This window comes from Talpa europaea (assembly GCF_964194135.1).
Source record: "Talpa europaea genome assembly, chromosome: 1".
Lineage (NCBI taxonomy): Eukaryota > Metazoa > Chordata > Mammalia > Eulipotyphla > Talpidae > Talpa > Talpa europaea.
In genome coordinates this window covers 102,178,491-102,196,936 of record NC_140073.1, presented here as the reverse complement: position 1 = coordinate 102,196,936, position 18,446 = coordinate 102,178,491, and the positions used below count along the sequence as shown (strand labels likewise).

Below are 18,446 nucleotides of genomic sequence, written 5' to 3'. Positions count from 1 at the left end.
TACAAGCGTATGACATAACCTGGATCTTACTCTTAATGATTGCTTCAGTTTGCAAAGAGCTGACCCCAGCGATTGCAAAAGAGGGGAGCTCATTTAGAAGCTAAGTGGTTACATCTCTTTGCCAGTAAGTGCTTAATGATTCATTTTCCTTAACAGAATTTTCATAAGGCTGGAATTTAGGGAGGGATGTCTGGAGAATGTCTGAGAGGAAGTTTGCAAGCCACTGTCTTCTTTGTGGGAGAAAATCTCCCGTGGTAGCTGGACTGGTTGGCTAAAACAAACAGCAACAGATTTCAGTCACGTTTCCTCATTACCTTTCATGAATGATCCATGAAAGGTCATCATGAAGTTTGTTTTAGGCAGACTGAGAACAGTACAAACTTCCAAAGAAGAAAACCACAGTAGATTAACAATGGAGTTTATGTGGAACTCAGAATTGATTCAACTGAATCGCATTAAGCCAGCCAGAATGCTCCCAAAAGTTACTGTTTGTACGAGTGTGTGTGTGCATTTTTTTTTTATTTCAGTCAACCATTTTCCTGATCTTTCAAGTTGACTAATTTGGACTGTTGTAGCCAAAATGAAATTGTACACAGGACTTACTTATCTTTTCAAATGCTTTTTAATTTATTTTAAAGGTTTCATAATTGCTAAATGTTCTCTCAGAAGATATTCTGAGAGGGAAGCAAAAATATCACTTTTGCAGAGCCATTTCCATTCTTCCAAAGGTCTGCTGGTAAATTATTCTTACTGATCTTTCCATCTTTCTGGCCTGTGCATACACACCTAACCCATACTAAATTTCACCAGATGGCATTTTATTTCTTTAAAGTAAAGCAGTCGTGGGTTTAGACAGTTGAATTTTTAAACTTCTGTATTTACTGAAAGTGCATATGGTGCTATATGGACAAAGAAATTGTGCTGAAAGAAAAACATTTCTGTCTGCAGTACCTCATAATCTCTCAGAAGAAGAGAAAATTGCAGTTATATGGTATATTTCTCACAAAATTTTACATGACTTTAATTTTCTTCTTCTGTTAAAATTAAAGATATATAGACTGTACATACCTGGAAGTTTGTATTATCTTAAATTTCTCTTTTGGCTGCAAATGGAACAGTTATACAAAACCCAATGACTTGCCAAAGTGATCCGAGTGATTTCTAGAAGAAAATGAAACATAAACTTGAATTTGTTTAAAAAAATTGAAAACCTCTGTATGTCAATATAAGCAGATGTTGGTGCAGAATTTACAAGGATGAAAACGCTGTAAAACCTCCCTTGAGCCACTCACAGTTCATTTCAAGGCCAAGAACGCCCCCAAAATCTGTTTCCAATTTTACAGAAATCTTTTGAAATTTGGCACGGTATTCAAAAGTCCGTGGAAGAAAAAACCTTGTCCTAGCTAGCTTCAGCTTCCAACTACGAAGAGAGAGACTTCCTTCTTTTCAACGGTTTTCACAGATCGAGTGGCCCACACTCTGAAGTCAGAATAGCTAACTTTCAAAAACATCTGGAAAAATGAAGGTTAGTATATACAGCCTCAAGTCTTGCTAAAGAGCAAGGGTTGGCTGAATTGAATGTGATCAGTGTTTTCTATTGTTTAGAAGGTGAGGATTTGTACAAAAGTATTTACTTCCTGGAGTGGGTTGGGAATGGGAAATTGTCCTAAATATACTGTAGAAACATTTGTCCTTGCAGAGCTGGAAGAATTCCAGCAATTATAGCCAGATCAGTGGAAGACAATCAAGCGCTTTGTTGGGAGGGAGAAATAGGATTTAGGTGTAAACAAAATCTTGCCATTTCTACTATTTAGCAGAAACTGTGTATAAGTCTAATTTTCTTTATTTCATGTAGACATGGTTAAAAATTGTATTTGGAGTTGCCATCTCTGCTGTGCTTGCTTTGTTGGTGATGTGTATTGTTTTACGTCCTTCAAGAGGTAAGAATTGTCTCTAATTTGCTCTATTTGCCTAGAATAGATTGGTAAATACACTAATGCATGGTCACAAGTGATTGAATATTTCCTGTGTGCTTTTTTTCAAAATCTGCTATTTCTATGAAGACACATCAGCTCACAGATATACTGTTGTGCAACTAGAAATACTGAGGAATTTAAGGCAAGGGTAGGAAGAAATTTACAGTGTTATTTCAGCAATAGAAAAACCTAAGCACGCTGCATCACCCCCACACCCCCCAAAATATATGCTAAATTCCAAGCTTTGACAGGCCTTTAGAGACAACAATGCTTTTCATTATTGGTTTGCCTTATGGAATATAAAGATGAGTAAGAACAGAAAAGTTAAACCAGAACTTAAGGAGGTTTTTATTGAGTCTTTCCAAAAATGTAGGGAGGCACTACAGAATAGAGATCTTAGGGCTAGATGTACGAGAAAAAAGTGAAATTATTATTCTAGATAGTGTACCACTAAACAATCTAATTAGAATACTAAATATTATTAAGCAAGCATTATGATTAGTGATAAGTTGATCCTTTTTTAAAAGGCTTAGAATAAAAATTGATCTTTCTTTGCTGAAATTTGGAAGATACTATGGATTCATATTGGGGCTAGTTTGAATTTAAATGAGACTGCCTATAAATAATTCATTGATAGAGGAGAATGGTTTCATGACGAGAAGGTAATGTTTTAAAACAGAAAATAAAATAAATAACAAATTTTTTCCTTAAACCAAGGGAAAGAGAAAAAATTTGTACCATCAAATATAGGAAATGTGGGAAATACCTTTGGTTAAAAGTTGACTGCAAATAAAGGAAAATCAATGGCAATTCTTTAGCGAAAGAATGAATGAGTTGTAAAATATCTATTGCTTCCAAAAATATGAGATAATAGAAAAATATTTTGAAAGATTCAAAATGTTCTTGGAACTTTAAAAGAATCACAGAAAGGAAGAAGTTAATCAATAAGATGAAGGCAATAGTCCTATATCTTTAATGTATTTCTTTGGTCCTTATTCCTGTTCTTTACTAGCATGTAATTATTCTCAGGCTACTGAAATATATTGTGTGCATCTCTATTTTTCATATTCTTTTTAAGGTAAAATTGCTTTCAGATCAGTTCTTACCCCATGGTTTGTGAGCCACATTTCCCTCCTACCAGCAGTTGTCAGATGGCAGATAAGGACCACCTGCCCCATTGCAAGCTAATCCATTCAAAATTTGCCCCTGGTTTCTAAAGAAACTCACTAATATTGGAAATACACACTTTGCTCCCTTACAGACAAATGTGTATGGATTTTATTTTCAATCTGCCTCCATGTCAACAGGCAAGGATGGTTTTCATCTGCTCTTTAGAACTCGAGTCATAATTTTTAGTAAGAAATACATTATTGTTTATAAAATTATATACTGTGTAATATTTACAAATAGTATATGAGCATACATGCATGAAATAGACCTTTATGTAATTATATCCATAGCCCCAATATTTACTCTTTTCACAGCTGAGTCATGTATAGTACATACATAAATATATTATAAACTGCATATATTATAAAAGTCCTATGTTGCTTATAACAGTATTCTGTTTTAAACAGCAAAATAATTTTCAGAGTAAAATCATTTCCTGATAAATTAAAATAATCAAATTCAATGTTAGATGATATTTTATTATTCATTCAAAACAGAAAAGTCACAAAAAAGTTGATAATATTTTTTTTTTGTCTATGATATCATTCTTATTCTATTCTAAATTTGCTCAAAAACTCAGAATGTCACTTAAATAACTAGTACAGGAAGCAAGTCATTCCTCTATAGTCCTGAGCAGGAACATGGTAGAAGTCCTCTTTTCCTCCATTCAGGGGTACAGTCAACCTAGGACTTGCCTCTTTTCCTCTCACACCCGATTCTTCAAACATCCCAGGGTCAGTCCTCACTCTTGCAGCTGTCTGTTAACTGCTGAGAATAAGATGTGAGGTAGCCAGGCCAAAAAAAAAAAAAAAAAAAACAAGAAAGAAAGAAAAGAAAGGGGAAAGAACAAAGAATTCAAAGCCAAGTAAGCTTCTCTTTGGCCTTCTAACACTTCATCAGCAATCCCATTACCTCACCTTTGCCTTAGGTGCCCTTGAATTCTTAGCCCAGGGTTTATGTGTTAGCATAAGAACAGCATTTCTTTGAGAAACTTCATGATTCACTTAAGAAATATTTATTTATATCTTAATGAGTTAAGTCCCACTAAATTCATGCCTATCATTGTAGCCAGTCAGGGAAACAAAGGCTCAGCAGTCTAGGCTTCCCTTTGAAAGGCAGGATAAGACGTCAGTATGCTGCACAGCCACCAGCACCAACATGGGATAAGGACTTCTGCCACTCCGAACCAGGTCAAAGGGAAGGAAGAAAAGAGAGCAGTCTTCCAAAGAGTAGACTGTCTCAGGAACACCAGCCTCAGGATTAAAATAACTTCATAGGAATTAGGTAGGAGTTCAGGAACAAATAAAAAAATGTGGTGAGATGAGAAAACTCATTTCGCTCACTCATACATAATAGAAATTAGAGACAACTTTTTTTGAAACCTCCAAGTTGTCCTGTTTTTATTTTCACTGCCTGGAAGACACATACAGGTTTCTACATGTTAATCCAGGCCTTGGCCTACTCCACTGCCTGTCCCTTGCTTATTTCCTGTCTTTATTCACTTTTTCTCCTGAGGTTCTTTCCAAACATCTCTCCTTCCTGCATGAAGATATGACAAAGCTGAGAATGGATACTCAGCTCCCACTTCCCCCTCCTTTTGTCAACCTCAAAGACAGCCGTTGTCTTACTGACTCCTTCTCCTCCTAAGAGATTTATAGAGGTGGCAAAAAAAGTGAAAAGTAGAATTGGAAAGTTGACAGGGGCTCCAGAATTTCAAAAGTAAATTCTGTATGGTTTTGTTTGATGATTAATAGCTTCTGAATTGTTGTACATCTGGGAAACAAAATGTGGGCACTATTTGCTCTCTTTGAATTCTCCTCAGTGTAGAGTTTTATATGGTGATGAGCAAACACTCAGCAAATAGAGTTATTATTTTTCTAAAATTTCTAACACATAGTAGCTACTTAATAAGTGACCGTTAGCATTTGATTGCATCCTCCATCCAAATACACACACACACACACACACACATGCAGGCACACATAGATGGCAACTAAGCCCTTGTGTGTGATGTATTTCAATTTCAACAATATCTTTTTTAATTTCAATGGTAAAGAGTCTTTATCCCTGAGCGTCACCCTATTCCTACCCCGGACTGGCAGCTCTGAGACAAAAGCAAGAGAAAAGAAAGGAACAGGAAAGATAAATGAAGTTGAGGAAGGTGGGAGTGAAGAATAAAGTGAGTAAGAGAATAAGGAAATAGGGAGTGGAGGGGGTCAGAGGAGTGGTTTATTGTGAAGACTGTAAATTCTCCCATGCAGTGAAAAGAGAACTAACCTTGGCTCCTTGCAGTAATCTTGTGTACCTTCCAGCATTTTCCTATTGTTTTTTGGCCAAAATTGTTTTATACCAATTTGTATTAGTTGCCCATTTTCTAAAAATGAGAACATTTCACATAGGAATTTAGATTTGGGTCTTCTCTTGAAATATTAGATTTGCAGCACTAGCCCATTTTGTAGCTGGTTAAGAAGTCAGTGTCAGAAGGACAGTACATTTTCTGGTTTGCCACAGACCATGCAACTTTCTACTTTACTCTGTACAAGACACCATATTCATTTGTAACATCTGCTTGTCACCTAGAACATTTTGGTTTTTAACCCTTGGGCCTAAGGAGGCATAGGATTCCTCCTCCTGGTATTAAAAATAATAATCTACTGAATGTGAAAAAAGAACAAGATTAACATTCCATATTTATCCATTATTCATAAAGTCCAGTTCACTGTGGTTCCTGGACACTTGGGTTATTTGTCCAATTATTTATTGAGCACCTTCCAATTACTAGGCATTGGTCAAGGGTATAAATGACAAAGTCTCTGTCCTTTGGATAAGAAACAAATAAATTAACAGTATTTCAAATTGTTTCTAGGTGCTATAGGACAACTGGAGTGAGGGATATGTTAGACATCTAAGGCTGTAATAGAATACTACAGACTTGGGCTAAAATAATAGATATTTCTTTTCTCACAGTACTGGAAACTGGAAGTCTAAGAACAAGGGGCAGGCAGGTTTGGTTTCTCTAGAGGCTTCCCTCCTTGGCATGTGCACATCTCCCTCCTTGCTGTGTCCTCACATGACTTCTGCTCTGTGCTTGCACAACTGGTGTCTCTTCCTCTTTTTATTAGGACTCATTTCTATTGCATTAGAGCTCTGTCATTGTGACCTTATGGAAATTTAATTACTTCTTTAAATGAAAGCTTTATCTCCAAATGCTGTCACATTGAGAGTTAAAGCTTTAATCTTGGAATCTGGGGGGAGGGGTTATCCATAAGGATAAGGAGGACATATGCAAGGAAATAAAATTTGAATGCAAAAGGAAAAGGAGGAAAGTTTGGTGGGAGCTCAAGGAGCCAAAAGGAACCAAAATGCTGTGACACTAAATTTGTATAGACAAATTAACACAGATGATTACACCACACATATATAAGTAAGTGATTGCTTACTTAGCTAAGTAATACCATATATAATTTATTTCAGAAGGTATTCAAACTCATAGACAATTTAGACAGGACAGGAATCAATATTTTATAAGAAGAAAATAATTTAGAATGTTTATTTTTTAGGCAGAAATTCATTGTTACTATTATCACTGTTGTTGCTATTACTACTACTGTTACCTTAACAATCACTTTATAAAACAAGGTGTATGTAAGATGAAATCATCTTCAAAAGAAATGAGAATATGTTTCTAAGTTTTGAAATTTTCCCAGTATCAACATTCAGAACTGTGAAACAGGTTCCCTCAAACATCTTAAGACTTTTAAGCTTATTTATTCACTGTTCTTTTGGAGGAAATATGGGGAAGTCTAAAGGGCTAAGGAAAAGGTTCAGAAAGTTCATAGACATAAAAGAGCCATTGAGTTGAGTTGTAAATAAATCAAGCTTGCAGATTATATTTCTCTAATTTGTACTTGGATTTTAAAATCACAGAAGATGAATCTTGGCAAACTCTTTTTGAGTTTTGCCAAATTCTAAATAATTTAGAAAATAATCCAAGTCTTTAGATGATTCCCATGATGCAGAGGAGTTTACCTGTCTCTGATTTCCAAATGAATTGTGTTACAACTTACACAAGAATATCTAGTTATAGATACACCTTGAGAAAAACATGCTTTTAAGCTCAAATTAGGAATGTGGTACCAGGGATAAAAGTTTTTAAGAAAAAAGAATGTCAAAATGAAACTTAAATAGCAATAATTGACACAGCAAGTATATAATATCATTTTCATGGGGTAGAAAGTCAAACAATAACCAGGTTTTTAAAAATTTATTTCCAGTAGTATATAGCACAAAGAATTTATTTTTCATTTCAGTATCTTTATGAATGAACTAAAACTGTGTCGTGAAAGCAGATTGGCAGTCCTCAGTTTTATTCATACTAGTAAAAAGGATAGAATCATTTAATATTTAAATTAAAATTTTTATACACATGATTTTATACTTGGTAGAAAAACTGATGTACTAGGACAATTTAAAGGAATAAGCTAGGAAGACTATGTTTAAAAAATCAGATAACAGATGAAACAGACAAACTTCTAGAAGGGTGTAAGCTTTTATAATTTACTCAAGAAGAAATAGCAAATCTGAATAGAAAGATAACTAAAGTGATTGATTCATGATTTTAAACCTTCCCACAAAGAAAATCCCAGGCCTAACTGGCTTCACTGGTAAATTTTACCAAAGATTTTAAAAACAATTATTACTGTCTCACAATCTCTTCCAAATAAAGTAGAAATTACTTCCCAACTCATTCTACATCAGCACTACCATGATACCAAAACTCATACAAAGACATCATAAGAAAAGCTACTAATCAATAGCTCTTATGACTATATATGCAAAAATACTCAACAAATTATTAGCATATCAAATCCAGTAATATGTGAAAAGGATTAAACCCAAAGACCAAATGCAATTTATACCAAAATTACAAAGTTGGTTTTCAACACATTTGATGTTGAGACAAGTGGGTAGTCACATGTGACGAAGGATGCTGGACTTGCTTCCTCCCAGCATACATAACATTTAACTTAAAATGGATCAGAAACCTAAATGTAAGTGCTAAAACTATAAAACTCTTTGCATTAGTTGATACTATTTTAAATATGACCAAGTCACAAATACCCAAAGGAAAAGTATACAAATTGAACTTCATAGAAACATAATACTGGAGTTACAAAGGATATCATCGTGGAAGAGAGAAGGAATTAAAACTGAGGAGGAAAGTTTGCAAATTATGTATCTGATAAGGGATTTGCATCTAGAATATACAAAGAACTTAAAAATGGAAAAGGATAGACATTTCCCCCAAAGAAAATATACAAATGACCAATAAGCATATAAAAAAAGATGCTCATTATTAGTCATTAGGAAAATCAAAACCACAAGGAAACACCAGGAATGAAATTGTAAGTGGAGCAATTGGTGGCCATTATAGCTTACCTACTGAGTAATGGTCTGGCCATGGGGAGGCAATAAAAATGGAGAAAAGCAGATAGAGTAGAGAGAAATTTTGAAGATTGATTAATCAGGCCTGGGTGTTGGACAAAGTTGGTAAGTGAAGAAGGATTTGAGGAACTACATAGATGATTGTGTTGTTACCTTGGAGAAATCTGGAGTGGCGGCATAGAATACTTTTTTCTTAGCTTTGGACATATTATTTTGAAGTACCTGAGAATTAGTAAAGTAGAAATGTTTTAAGAAGTAGTTCAATACACAAGCATGGAATTCAGAAAGAAATTCAGTGAGGGCCATATGTGGTAGTTATGGGAAGCCAGCCTAAGGATATATAATTGAGAATTGAGAGAATAATGGAAAAAGTGGCTCTTGCTGAGACCCCAAGGATCTCTTGAGGACCCCAAGTACCTCAATAGGAATCGTACCAAAATCTAAAGTAGAGATTAAAGAGTACAGAATATAGAAAGGAGACTGAATTGGCCTTTAAATGGAAACAATGTCTGCCTTTTTCATCAGCCTCACCAAAATGGCATTTACCAATCATGTTCTAATGCATCAAGTCAACCATAACCTATGCTCTTCAAAACTTTAGAAATCATGAAAAAGTAGTCATTAATACAGAACAACAAAAACATAACACAAAAATGAGCTCTAGCAAACCTGACAATTCTTTTGAATAACTATGTTATGCAGCGTTGTTTGTAGAGTGAAACATGGGCAATTATATTCCTGAGAGCTACTAGCTTCTTCAACCAGACATTAAGAACTTTAGAGTGGCCTATTTGCTTTGATAAAGTAAAAATGTCCTCATTTTCTCTTAACCTAGGTTTTGAGTGATAATTATTCTACCCACTATGTGCTCCTTGGTTCTTGTCCTTAGTTTTGTATTGTATGCTGTTGTTTCATTCCAGTTTGCTTTCACTTTAAATCATTGAATAATGATGTCCAGCTTCTAAAAGCAGATGGATTTTACCCCTAGATCTGTTATGCATTTGACAAGTTACTTTATCTCTTTAATTTCTATTTCCTACTCAAAATGGTGTTAAAAATAACCCTTGTCTCGGAGAGTGGCTGTGAAGATTTAATACCACCATGTATGGAGATACGTGATACTTACAAGAACTTGGTGAATGTAACACTTCCTATTACTGGTCTAAAATGACCTCAGAGTCACATTTCTTTCGAAGTTTTCAGTCTTTGCCAAATATAATATTAATTTGGAAATAATATAGTTCCCATTTTAACATTTACTATACTTCTCCCCAATAGTGTTCACTCCAGAAACAAGCATGAATTTAACATGCTGTCTGGAAATGATGAATCCTCATAGATAGCATCTCTTCAGAGCCAACAAAAATTAGGTTCAATGCGCCTGGGAATCCAGGTCACTTTCAATGGGTGGTCTCATAAGCATAAACTTCAAATCTACACAAAAATGAGAACAAAGGACCTGCCAGACATTTGTGTGCCCACTTAATAAACCATATTTTCTCATTTGCTTTATGGTGAATATTAGAGTTAACATCTCATGTTTCTGCTCTGACATTTATATCCAATTTTTCATGAAACAGAAACAGAATCCTAACGGAGTAAGCACAAAGTTTTAGAAAAGAATTAGGAGAACAGTGAATCATTGCTTGCTTGTGAATCATTTCTGTGAATTATAATTTCTTGGATCCAAAAAATTGAAACAATTTCGGCTCTGACTTAATAAGTTGAAATGCAAATAATTATAACATAGTTAATTGGATTATTTGAGTGGCATAGAGTAACAATTCAAACAACCGGTCAAATCAAATTCAAGGGCTCTTAGGGAATTAAGTGTTAATCAAGTGTCAGTTACAGATAGAAGGAAGTCATGCTTCCAGAATTCTACTTCTGCTAAACTATTAGTTTCAAAATGATAGAAGCTACTAAAAAATTTCAAAAATAATCACGATTATATTTCAATCTTAAAAACAGTATTTGGAAAAGAATATGACTATCTACTTATTTGTTCAATAATTATCAGTGGACTATTTTTCTGGTTACTGGAACTTTTTTAGTGTGTCATGGAAATGCATTTATACTGATTTATACACCCCCCTCCACACACACACTCACACACAGATCTCTGAAAAACTATAACCCCAATTTTTTTCTCTGCAATCTTGCTTAAATCTTATCTGCATCAGAATTAATCCCCTTGCTCTTTCTCCACTCCTCAAGATACAGCACGAGTGTATCTAAAGAAAACTCCTTTTGGACAGACTTCAAAAGACCTGAATAGAGGCATAAACATTCATGGGGACCATTAACACTTCTTGAAAGTCATGATCAGCAGTTAGTTAGTTTTGGGTAGTCCCTGCCCCAGAGGAATGGCTTGCTATTCAGGTCGGCCCTATTCGCCTACCAGGACTTTAAAGGAGGAAGTCACAGAGATACATTGAACAGAGTAGATTCAGTGCAGTCGTTAAATTTGGATTCTGAACTTTTATAGAAGAATCACTTGGGGGCAGGAGGAGCTTAGTAAAAATGAAAACGGCCTGAAATATTCTGACTCAGTGGGTTTGAGACAAAGACTAGGAAGCTGCTTTTCGAACGAACAGTCCAAATGACTCCAAAACTAAATTTTGATATATATTTAAATGAAGGCGTATCTAGGTAGAACATTGTATATGTGAAATTTACAAAACAAACAGGAGGTTAAAGAATGAGGACAGGCTAACACAGCTAATGTAACAAGCTAACTTGTATGTTGAGTTTATTTTTTTCATTCAACAAATATCTGTTGTGTTCCCTCTATATCCAAGCACTGTTGTAACTGCTGGGAATGTAATAGCAAGAAAATCAAAGATTCTGCTCTCAAGGATAGAGACTTATAAAACTCACATAAATACTGAAAAGAGAAAGATTCATGTTAACAAACTTTAGCTAAGTGTTACGATAGCAATAAACCAATGGCATTTTCAAAGAGCCTAATGGAAGGGCATTTCTGCTGGTGGCTGATATAGGGGTCAACATCTATACAGTAGTGAAACATTATTATGTTAATGATCTTTCTAGAGGAACAAACAACCAGAGCTGGGGAACAATGCAAACTCTACATAAATTTTCTGCTTAATAACTCTTAATATATGATTTAATGCAACACCTCAGAGCAGACACATTATTCCATTGTGTTTACAAACTTATGGTCATTTTCAGCAGAAAGAGAAGCATGCCTAATTAAAATTATTCCCATTTTATCTGCTATCACTCTACACCTGTGCTCATCCTGATTGTAGCATGATCATACCTTCTGAACCCTGGCTGTGTTACGTGTGAGGCTAAGAGTAATTTCACACCCCAAATCTGTGCCATGAACCCTATTTCAATATACATATAGTTGATTCCTCTGGTAAGAAATATTTTCATCATGGAAATTAGTAGTGCAATTAATACAAGTTTAAAATTGTTTTTGCAGATATTTGAAGTCATAACATAACATATGCTAAGTTCTCTATATAGATTGTTGGCATTTGTAACTACTATGCATCCATTTAGAATAAATGACTAAGTAGGAAGTAATATGAAATTTACTCTCATTTAGCTTTCCTGGATAATCTAAATTAGAGGTTCTAAAAGATAAATTTTCCTTGAAATCTTTTTGAGAAATATGATAAGGCTCAGCTTGGTTAATAATTATATGAGAAGGAAAATGAGTAGGTATTTAAAAATAATTTGAAACTCTCATTTTAGAACAAATTTTGTGTATCCATATATGCAATATTAGCAGTTACAATATTTGTGATCATAGTTGTACTATTTAAGTTTTGAAGCTGTGCAATTACCAAAATGTTCTAAGTAAAACAGATAAATTTCATTAAATTAGGATAAAAATAAACTATATCTTATATACTGATAGTTTAAGATAAAGTATTTTCCAAACAGTAATTACAGTAGATATTCAACAAACAAAATGTCTCAGTGGTCAAATTAGTTTGGAAAACATGGATTAAAAAAATATGTATTGAAGACTACTGATACACTATGAGAATAGCAAAAACTAACATTTATTGACTGCTTTCTATGAGCCAAGCATACACCTTATAATGTGCCAAGCACAGACCTAAATGTTTCAATTGAATTTTCTCACTTACTTTAAACTTCTATAAAAATGAAGATTAATTATAGCAATGAATGTCTCAATTAAGCATATTTGCAAGTAAGGAAAATTATATGCAAAGATACTTAAATAGGAAAATCTATTATATAAGTCATTAGCCATAATCGAAGCATTACATATATTAGATCCCACCCAAAAAAAAAATAAGAAAGAAAAAGATATCACTAAGATTATATTATTTTACTAAATTAATATCAATTTTTTTTTTTACAAAAGCAATTACCTAGTTTTCTGTGTATTCACAATAAAGGGGTTCATTTATTTTGAAATTTTCCATGCAGATGTTTAGGTCATGTAGACACAAATTAAACATATCTCAATTGAAAAGCAATTTCCACAGCAAATAGTGTTAGAATTTCCTCTTCACTACATTAGAAACAGATGGCAATTTAAAAAGATTCAATTAAAATACTTAGTAATTATACTAATACTGTGTAGTAAAATGATCTTTTATTCATTGAATGGGAATTACAAAATTAGTGATATGAATCTGGCACAAAATCATTTAACTAAATAGAACTTTCATTACAAGTAATTGTATGTCATGTACAACCTTATGCAAAGAAAATGTAAAAAGATGATTACTTTAAACAAATAGAATAACCTAATATTATTGAGTATTTTTGCATCTGGTTGCAAAAGAGTTCACCAGTCACTTTTGTTCTTATAACCACCAGAATATTTTTTAACAAATTAAGAAATATAATTCATAGCCTAAGCAAGAGTGTGGAGCATAAACACATTTGTGAGAATCAGTAAGAATAGCAGGGATGCTATCACTCAGTTGGTCATTTGGCGCTTACATAAATGTTTGGCAGAACGTTTATGAAACTACAAGGTTAATAGAGCATGTGGAGTATCAAATTTTAAAATCTAGTATGGCAGAGCTGGAAGATATTATCAGCATTTTCTAGTACAGTCCTTTTTATTACAGTTGAGCAAGACAAGTGTCAGAGATTGATTTACCAAAGCCATCCAGAAAATTAGTAGTAGTAGAGCCATTCTGTGAAGAAGATAAATATTTCCCCCATCCATTCAGTCATACATACATCCAAACATCCATCCTTCATTTCATGTATTTATTCATTTAACAATCATTTACTAAATGCCCATTCCATGTTCCATGCTAGACACTGAGAGTATGATACTCAGCACAATTGGACATGGTAACTGGCCTTCTGGTGATTGTTTTGAGACTACAGTGAGGAGTGAGAAACATTAATAAAATAATCATTTGAATACACACCTGATTATAAACCAAAACAAAAGCTCTCGAAAACAAATGGTGATATATATCAAGGGAACCAAATACAAAGAGGGGGTCAGGAAGGGTCCTTGTATTGAGCACTAGGGACTGAAAAGAAGTTATGAGGAGAAGGGAGAGGAATGAAAGAGGTGCAGAGGTCCTGGAAACAGAAATGAGTATGAGGAATAGACTCCAGTGTGTTTGGAATCTAGAAAGTAATCAGGAGGGCAAGCAGAGACTGGAGGTATAGGCTGCTCCAGACCAAATAGGGCCAAGGTCCAGGTTTTCATTTTTTACCCTGAGTCATGGAAAGCAATGGAAGAGTTTAGAAGTTTGGATAAAATTTCAGTTCACATAATTAATAGTTTATTTTCACATGGACAAATTCCAAATTCATAGATGCTATTGAAGGTACAGAACATTTTTCTGTTGTCATTCTGTTAGCGGTGGCCTGGAGAAGGACTAGGTGGGAGGGGTGGAAAATGGCAATATGGTTATGAAGGAGAATTGGAAGTCAATTGCCACGTTGCACATCTGGAGTGTCTGTTTCAGGGCCCTACAATGAGTTTGTTTGGGGGATATAGCCTGTTTGAAAAGAACAATTGTTTTTGGACAATTCAACGGTAGCTGAAATTTGCTTTAGGTTTGAAAGTTACATTAGATGAGCTTTTACATGAAAAACCTCTATTCTTAAAGTTGCTGAGATCATTTCTCTAGATAATGTGGGTTCTTTTCTTCTGGTCCACTTTCTCTTTATTAAAATTCCTCATCAGGATACAAAATCATCTATATTGATTAATGCCTCTCTGGAGATGTATGAAGATAAGAATCTAAATGATTTCATCTGACCAACTGGGATGTTCAAATGCATCACTGGTAAATCAGTAGAGATTGAAGCACATAAGTGAGGAAACAGAGTGAACTGCTTAAGAGAGTAGGTTTTTAATCAAGGCTGCGTGGTGGGCAATCCCAGGTTTGTAAGGCCTGAGCTGCTGGAAGCTCAGAGCATCCCCTTTCTTAGAAACCTCTGACAACACGTTGCTGCCTGAAGAACAATAACCCACTGCTCAGTGTGGTCCTCCTTGATCCGCTTCATAGGCATTGATATTTTCCCACCAGTTTTCCCTTTCAGGCAATCAAACTCGGTCTTGAAGTCTCAGTTACCATGCCTAGAGAATAGGAGATAATATTTGTTCCAATTAAGACTGGAGTTAAATACGTGTTTAGCAAGTGGCAGATGTTTTCATTATATGAGAAAGAAGAGATCAGAGATAAGCTTAGAATTTGTTATTAATCTTCCTTTATGTAATAATACGTTTCCTCCTCCCTTGAAGTTCATAACTCCGAAGAAAGTACAACAAAAGCACTCACGCTGAAGGACATTCTAAATGGGACATTTACTTACAAAACATTTTTTCCTAACTGGATTTCAGGTAAATCAATCATTTCTTTACCTTCTGAGTTTTTTTGTTTTTGTTTTTTTTTTAAAGAGGCATGTATTTTTATTTATTTGTTTGTACATGCACTGGGTACAGTCAGAAGCGCGGGAGGGTGAGAGAATTCACCAGAGCCAGAGCGGGGAGCAGAGCAGGCAGAAGGACCGAGGTACACTGCTGAGGGGAGCAGCGGGCGGCAGGGGAGGTCTGGGCGCCATGTGGGACCCTCCTCCCGTGGCCGGGGAGCAGCCGGGGATCGAACCAGCGCCGCAAAGGCCGCGGGCAGCTTCGCAACCCAGCGCTCAACCGCTGCGCCACCGGGGAGGCCCCCTTCTGAGTTTGCTTTAAATGTAATTTTCTTGGGTTTTTCCTTTTAATGTCAGTGCATCTCTCTGGTGATAGAGGTCCTATCAGTTGAAATGGGGAAAAAGTGCAATACTTTAGATAAGTCTAGTCACTACTAAGGCACTTTTAGACTGTACTTATGCAATAGTAATGATGTCAAATAGGAGTTTTAGCAAGAAAGTAGGAGCTGAGAATGCACTGTTGGAATAATCTGAATATATGGTATAGTTTTTCTGCATGAGAAACATGCAGCTCTTTAGTAGAGATCATGAGAATCTTACCACAAGAGAAATTCCATTGTTAGTCTGGATAATCTGAGAAAGGGACAAATCTCACTTCTAACAGCAAATCCTGTAAGGATCATAAAATTGATATTTATATATAACTTTTAAAAATAAGATATTAAATAAACAAATGATCAATGCAACTATATTTTTATGACATTATAGTTTACTTGTAAAGTGGCACTAAACAACATTGAATATTTTCATTTTTTCTTTAAAAAATAAAAGGTATATTAAAGAGGTTTTACACTAAACCAAACCCAGCCCACATATAAATATATGTGTTTTTTATTGCAAAAGAAATACATCATTTTTTACTAATTTACCCTCTTTGTAATACCAAAAATAAAAATTCATTCCCAAGCACCCTGATATGAGTGCTTATTTTAAATCTGAGAAAACAATATGTGTGGGACAAGATGAAAAGCAGAGAAAGTCTGGAAATAAAAGAGATTCCACGTTGTTATAAACATTCTCTATTAAAGGAGATGATTTCAAGTTTCTTTTTCTTTCTTGTTTAAAGGACAAGAATATCTTCATCAATCTACAGATAATAATATAGTATTTTATAATATTGAAACAGGAGAATCATATACCATTTTGAGTAATACCACCATGGTATGTATCCAACATCACCTTCCTCCTCAAAGTCTTTGCCAGCTCTTCATTAACCAAAGCACTGAACCCAAACCCTTAGCTGTTGATATAAATCAAGCCTAACTTCTCAGCCCCATCTCTGCTATTGTTCTTTAATTTCTTCCTTCCACTCACACTGGACTATTGTCCATGCCTCCTCTAAATCACCTAGGATCTCTATTCCTCCATGAAAGTAGTAAGGTAAGAGTTAAGAACATAGTCCTTATAGTAAGACAATTCCTGGCTCTCTCACTTACTAGTTATGAAAACTCTGGTATGTTTCCACACTACAGCAACCTCACTTTGCTTTATTCCTTTCCCTTCCAAAGTATGAAGAATAATACCTCCTTGGAATAATTAAATAGCTAAAATGAAGTAACACTTGAAAGTACTTTGGATAGTGCCTAGCAATAAATAAATACTTAATAAATAGTAGCTCTGATATATGGGCACATGTTATTCTGTCCTCCTGAACTCTCAATCCTCTTACATTCGCAACTCTCAAGAACCTACTAATCTTTTTTTTTTTAGATTTATTTTTATTTATGCAATAGCTGGGGTACAGGGCAGAGGCACGGGAGGGTGAGAGGATTCACCAGAGACAGAGTGGGGAGCAGAACAGGCAGACAGACCGAAAGCACTGGTGATGGGAGCAGAGGGAGAGCCAGGAGAGGTCTGGCATGCCATGTGGGAATCTCCCTGGCGGGCCAGGAATCGAACCCGCACTGCAGAGGCTGCAGACAGCCTCACAGCGCTGTGCTCAACCCACTGCACTCAACCTGCTATGTCACGGGGGATGCCCACCTACTAATCTTTTAATGTCAAGCTTAGAAGAAGAGTAGCAACTCTTCTCCTCTGTACAAACGCGTTATCCTTTTATTTGGATTCAGTCCCTTCTTCCTTAATGCTTTTGCAATGCATATTTATATCTCTTATAGTATTTTTGATTTATAATACAAGTTACTTCTTTATAAGTTACTTAATATTGTAAACATCTTGAAATCACTGTTCATCTTATCACATCCTCGTCCCATAGTGTGTAGTAAATTTCTTTGTACATAGTAGGCAATACACATTTTTAATAATAAATTTGAAAGTACAATGTATGTACGTAGGATTATATCAATGCTATGTTATCTTTTAGAAATCAGTTTGCATGGCTCTGCTATTTTTTGTGTATTCTAATCAACTTCTTTATAATTTCAGAAAAGTGTAAATGCTTCAAGTTATGGATTATCACCTGATCGGCAATTTGCTTATCTAGAAAGTGATTATTCAAAGGTATTGACTGCTTAATTTGGGAATGTCTGATTATACTTCCTAGTAGTCCAGAGGTTGGTTTAGAAAAAGTTAGAAGCAAGAGTCTATCTTTATTTCTATTCAGAATGTTAATTTGAATTCTAGCTGAGCACTAAATGCATAACTGAAACAGATATAGTAATTCAGAATTTGGCATTTGGTTATGATCAAGTGGCACAAACTGCTTTCCTCTGGGGGAAAAATTTCATTTGGGTGCACTGATATTGCTAGAAAATTGGAAAATTATACTCATATTTCTAAAACTATCTGACATTATAAGTCATTAGCTAGTTATCACATATTTTAAACTTGTGAAAATGTATTATTATAGAAAATGGAAAAATCAAGATGTAACTTATTTAACTCACTTGCTCAAGCAGGATAATATAGTGTAGACCAAGGTTTAAATCTGAGACTTTGAAAGCCTGGCACAGGAGTATGTCACCAAACCAG

General features: G+C 34.9%; 1 protein-coding gene across 1 annotated transcript in view; it reads left to right on the top strand.

Moving 5' to 3' along the window:
• Window positions 1–202: 202 nt before the first annotated feature.
• The window catches only part of FAP (fibroblast activation protein alpha), a 70,332-nt gene continuing 52,088 nt past the window's right edge, over window positions 203–18,446 (top strand). The window contains 7 exon segments of the mRNA XM_084257198.1: window positions 203–401; window positions 1,463–1,512; window positions 1,515–1,525; window positions 1,856–1,940; window positions 15,328–15,426; window positions 16,582–16,676; window positions 17,901–17,975. Coding sequence (XP_084113324.1) covers window positions 331–401; window positions 1,463–1,512; window positions 1,515–1,525; window positions 1,856–1,940; window positions 15,328–15,426; window positions 16,582–16,676; window positions 17,901–17,975 — 486 coding nt within the window. The 5' untranslated portion in view covers window positions 203–330.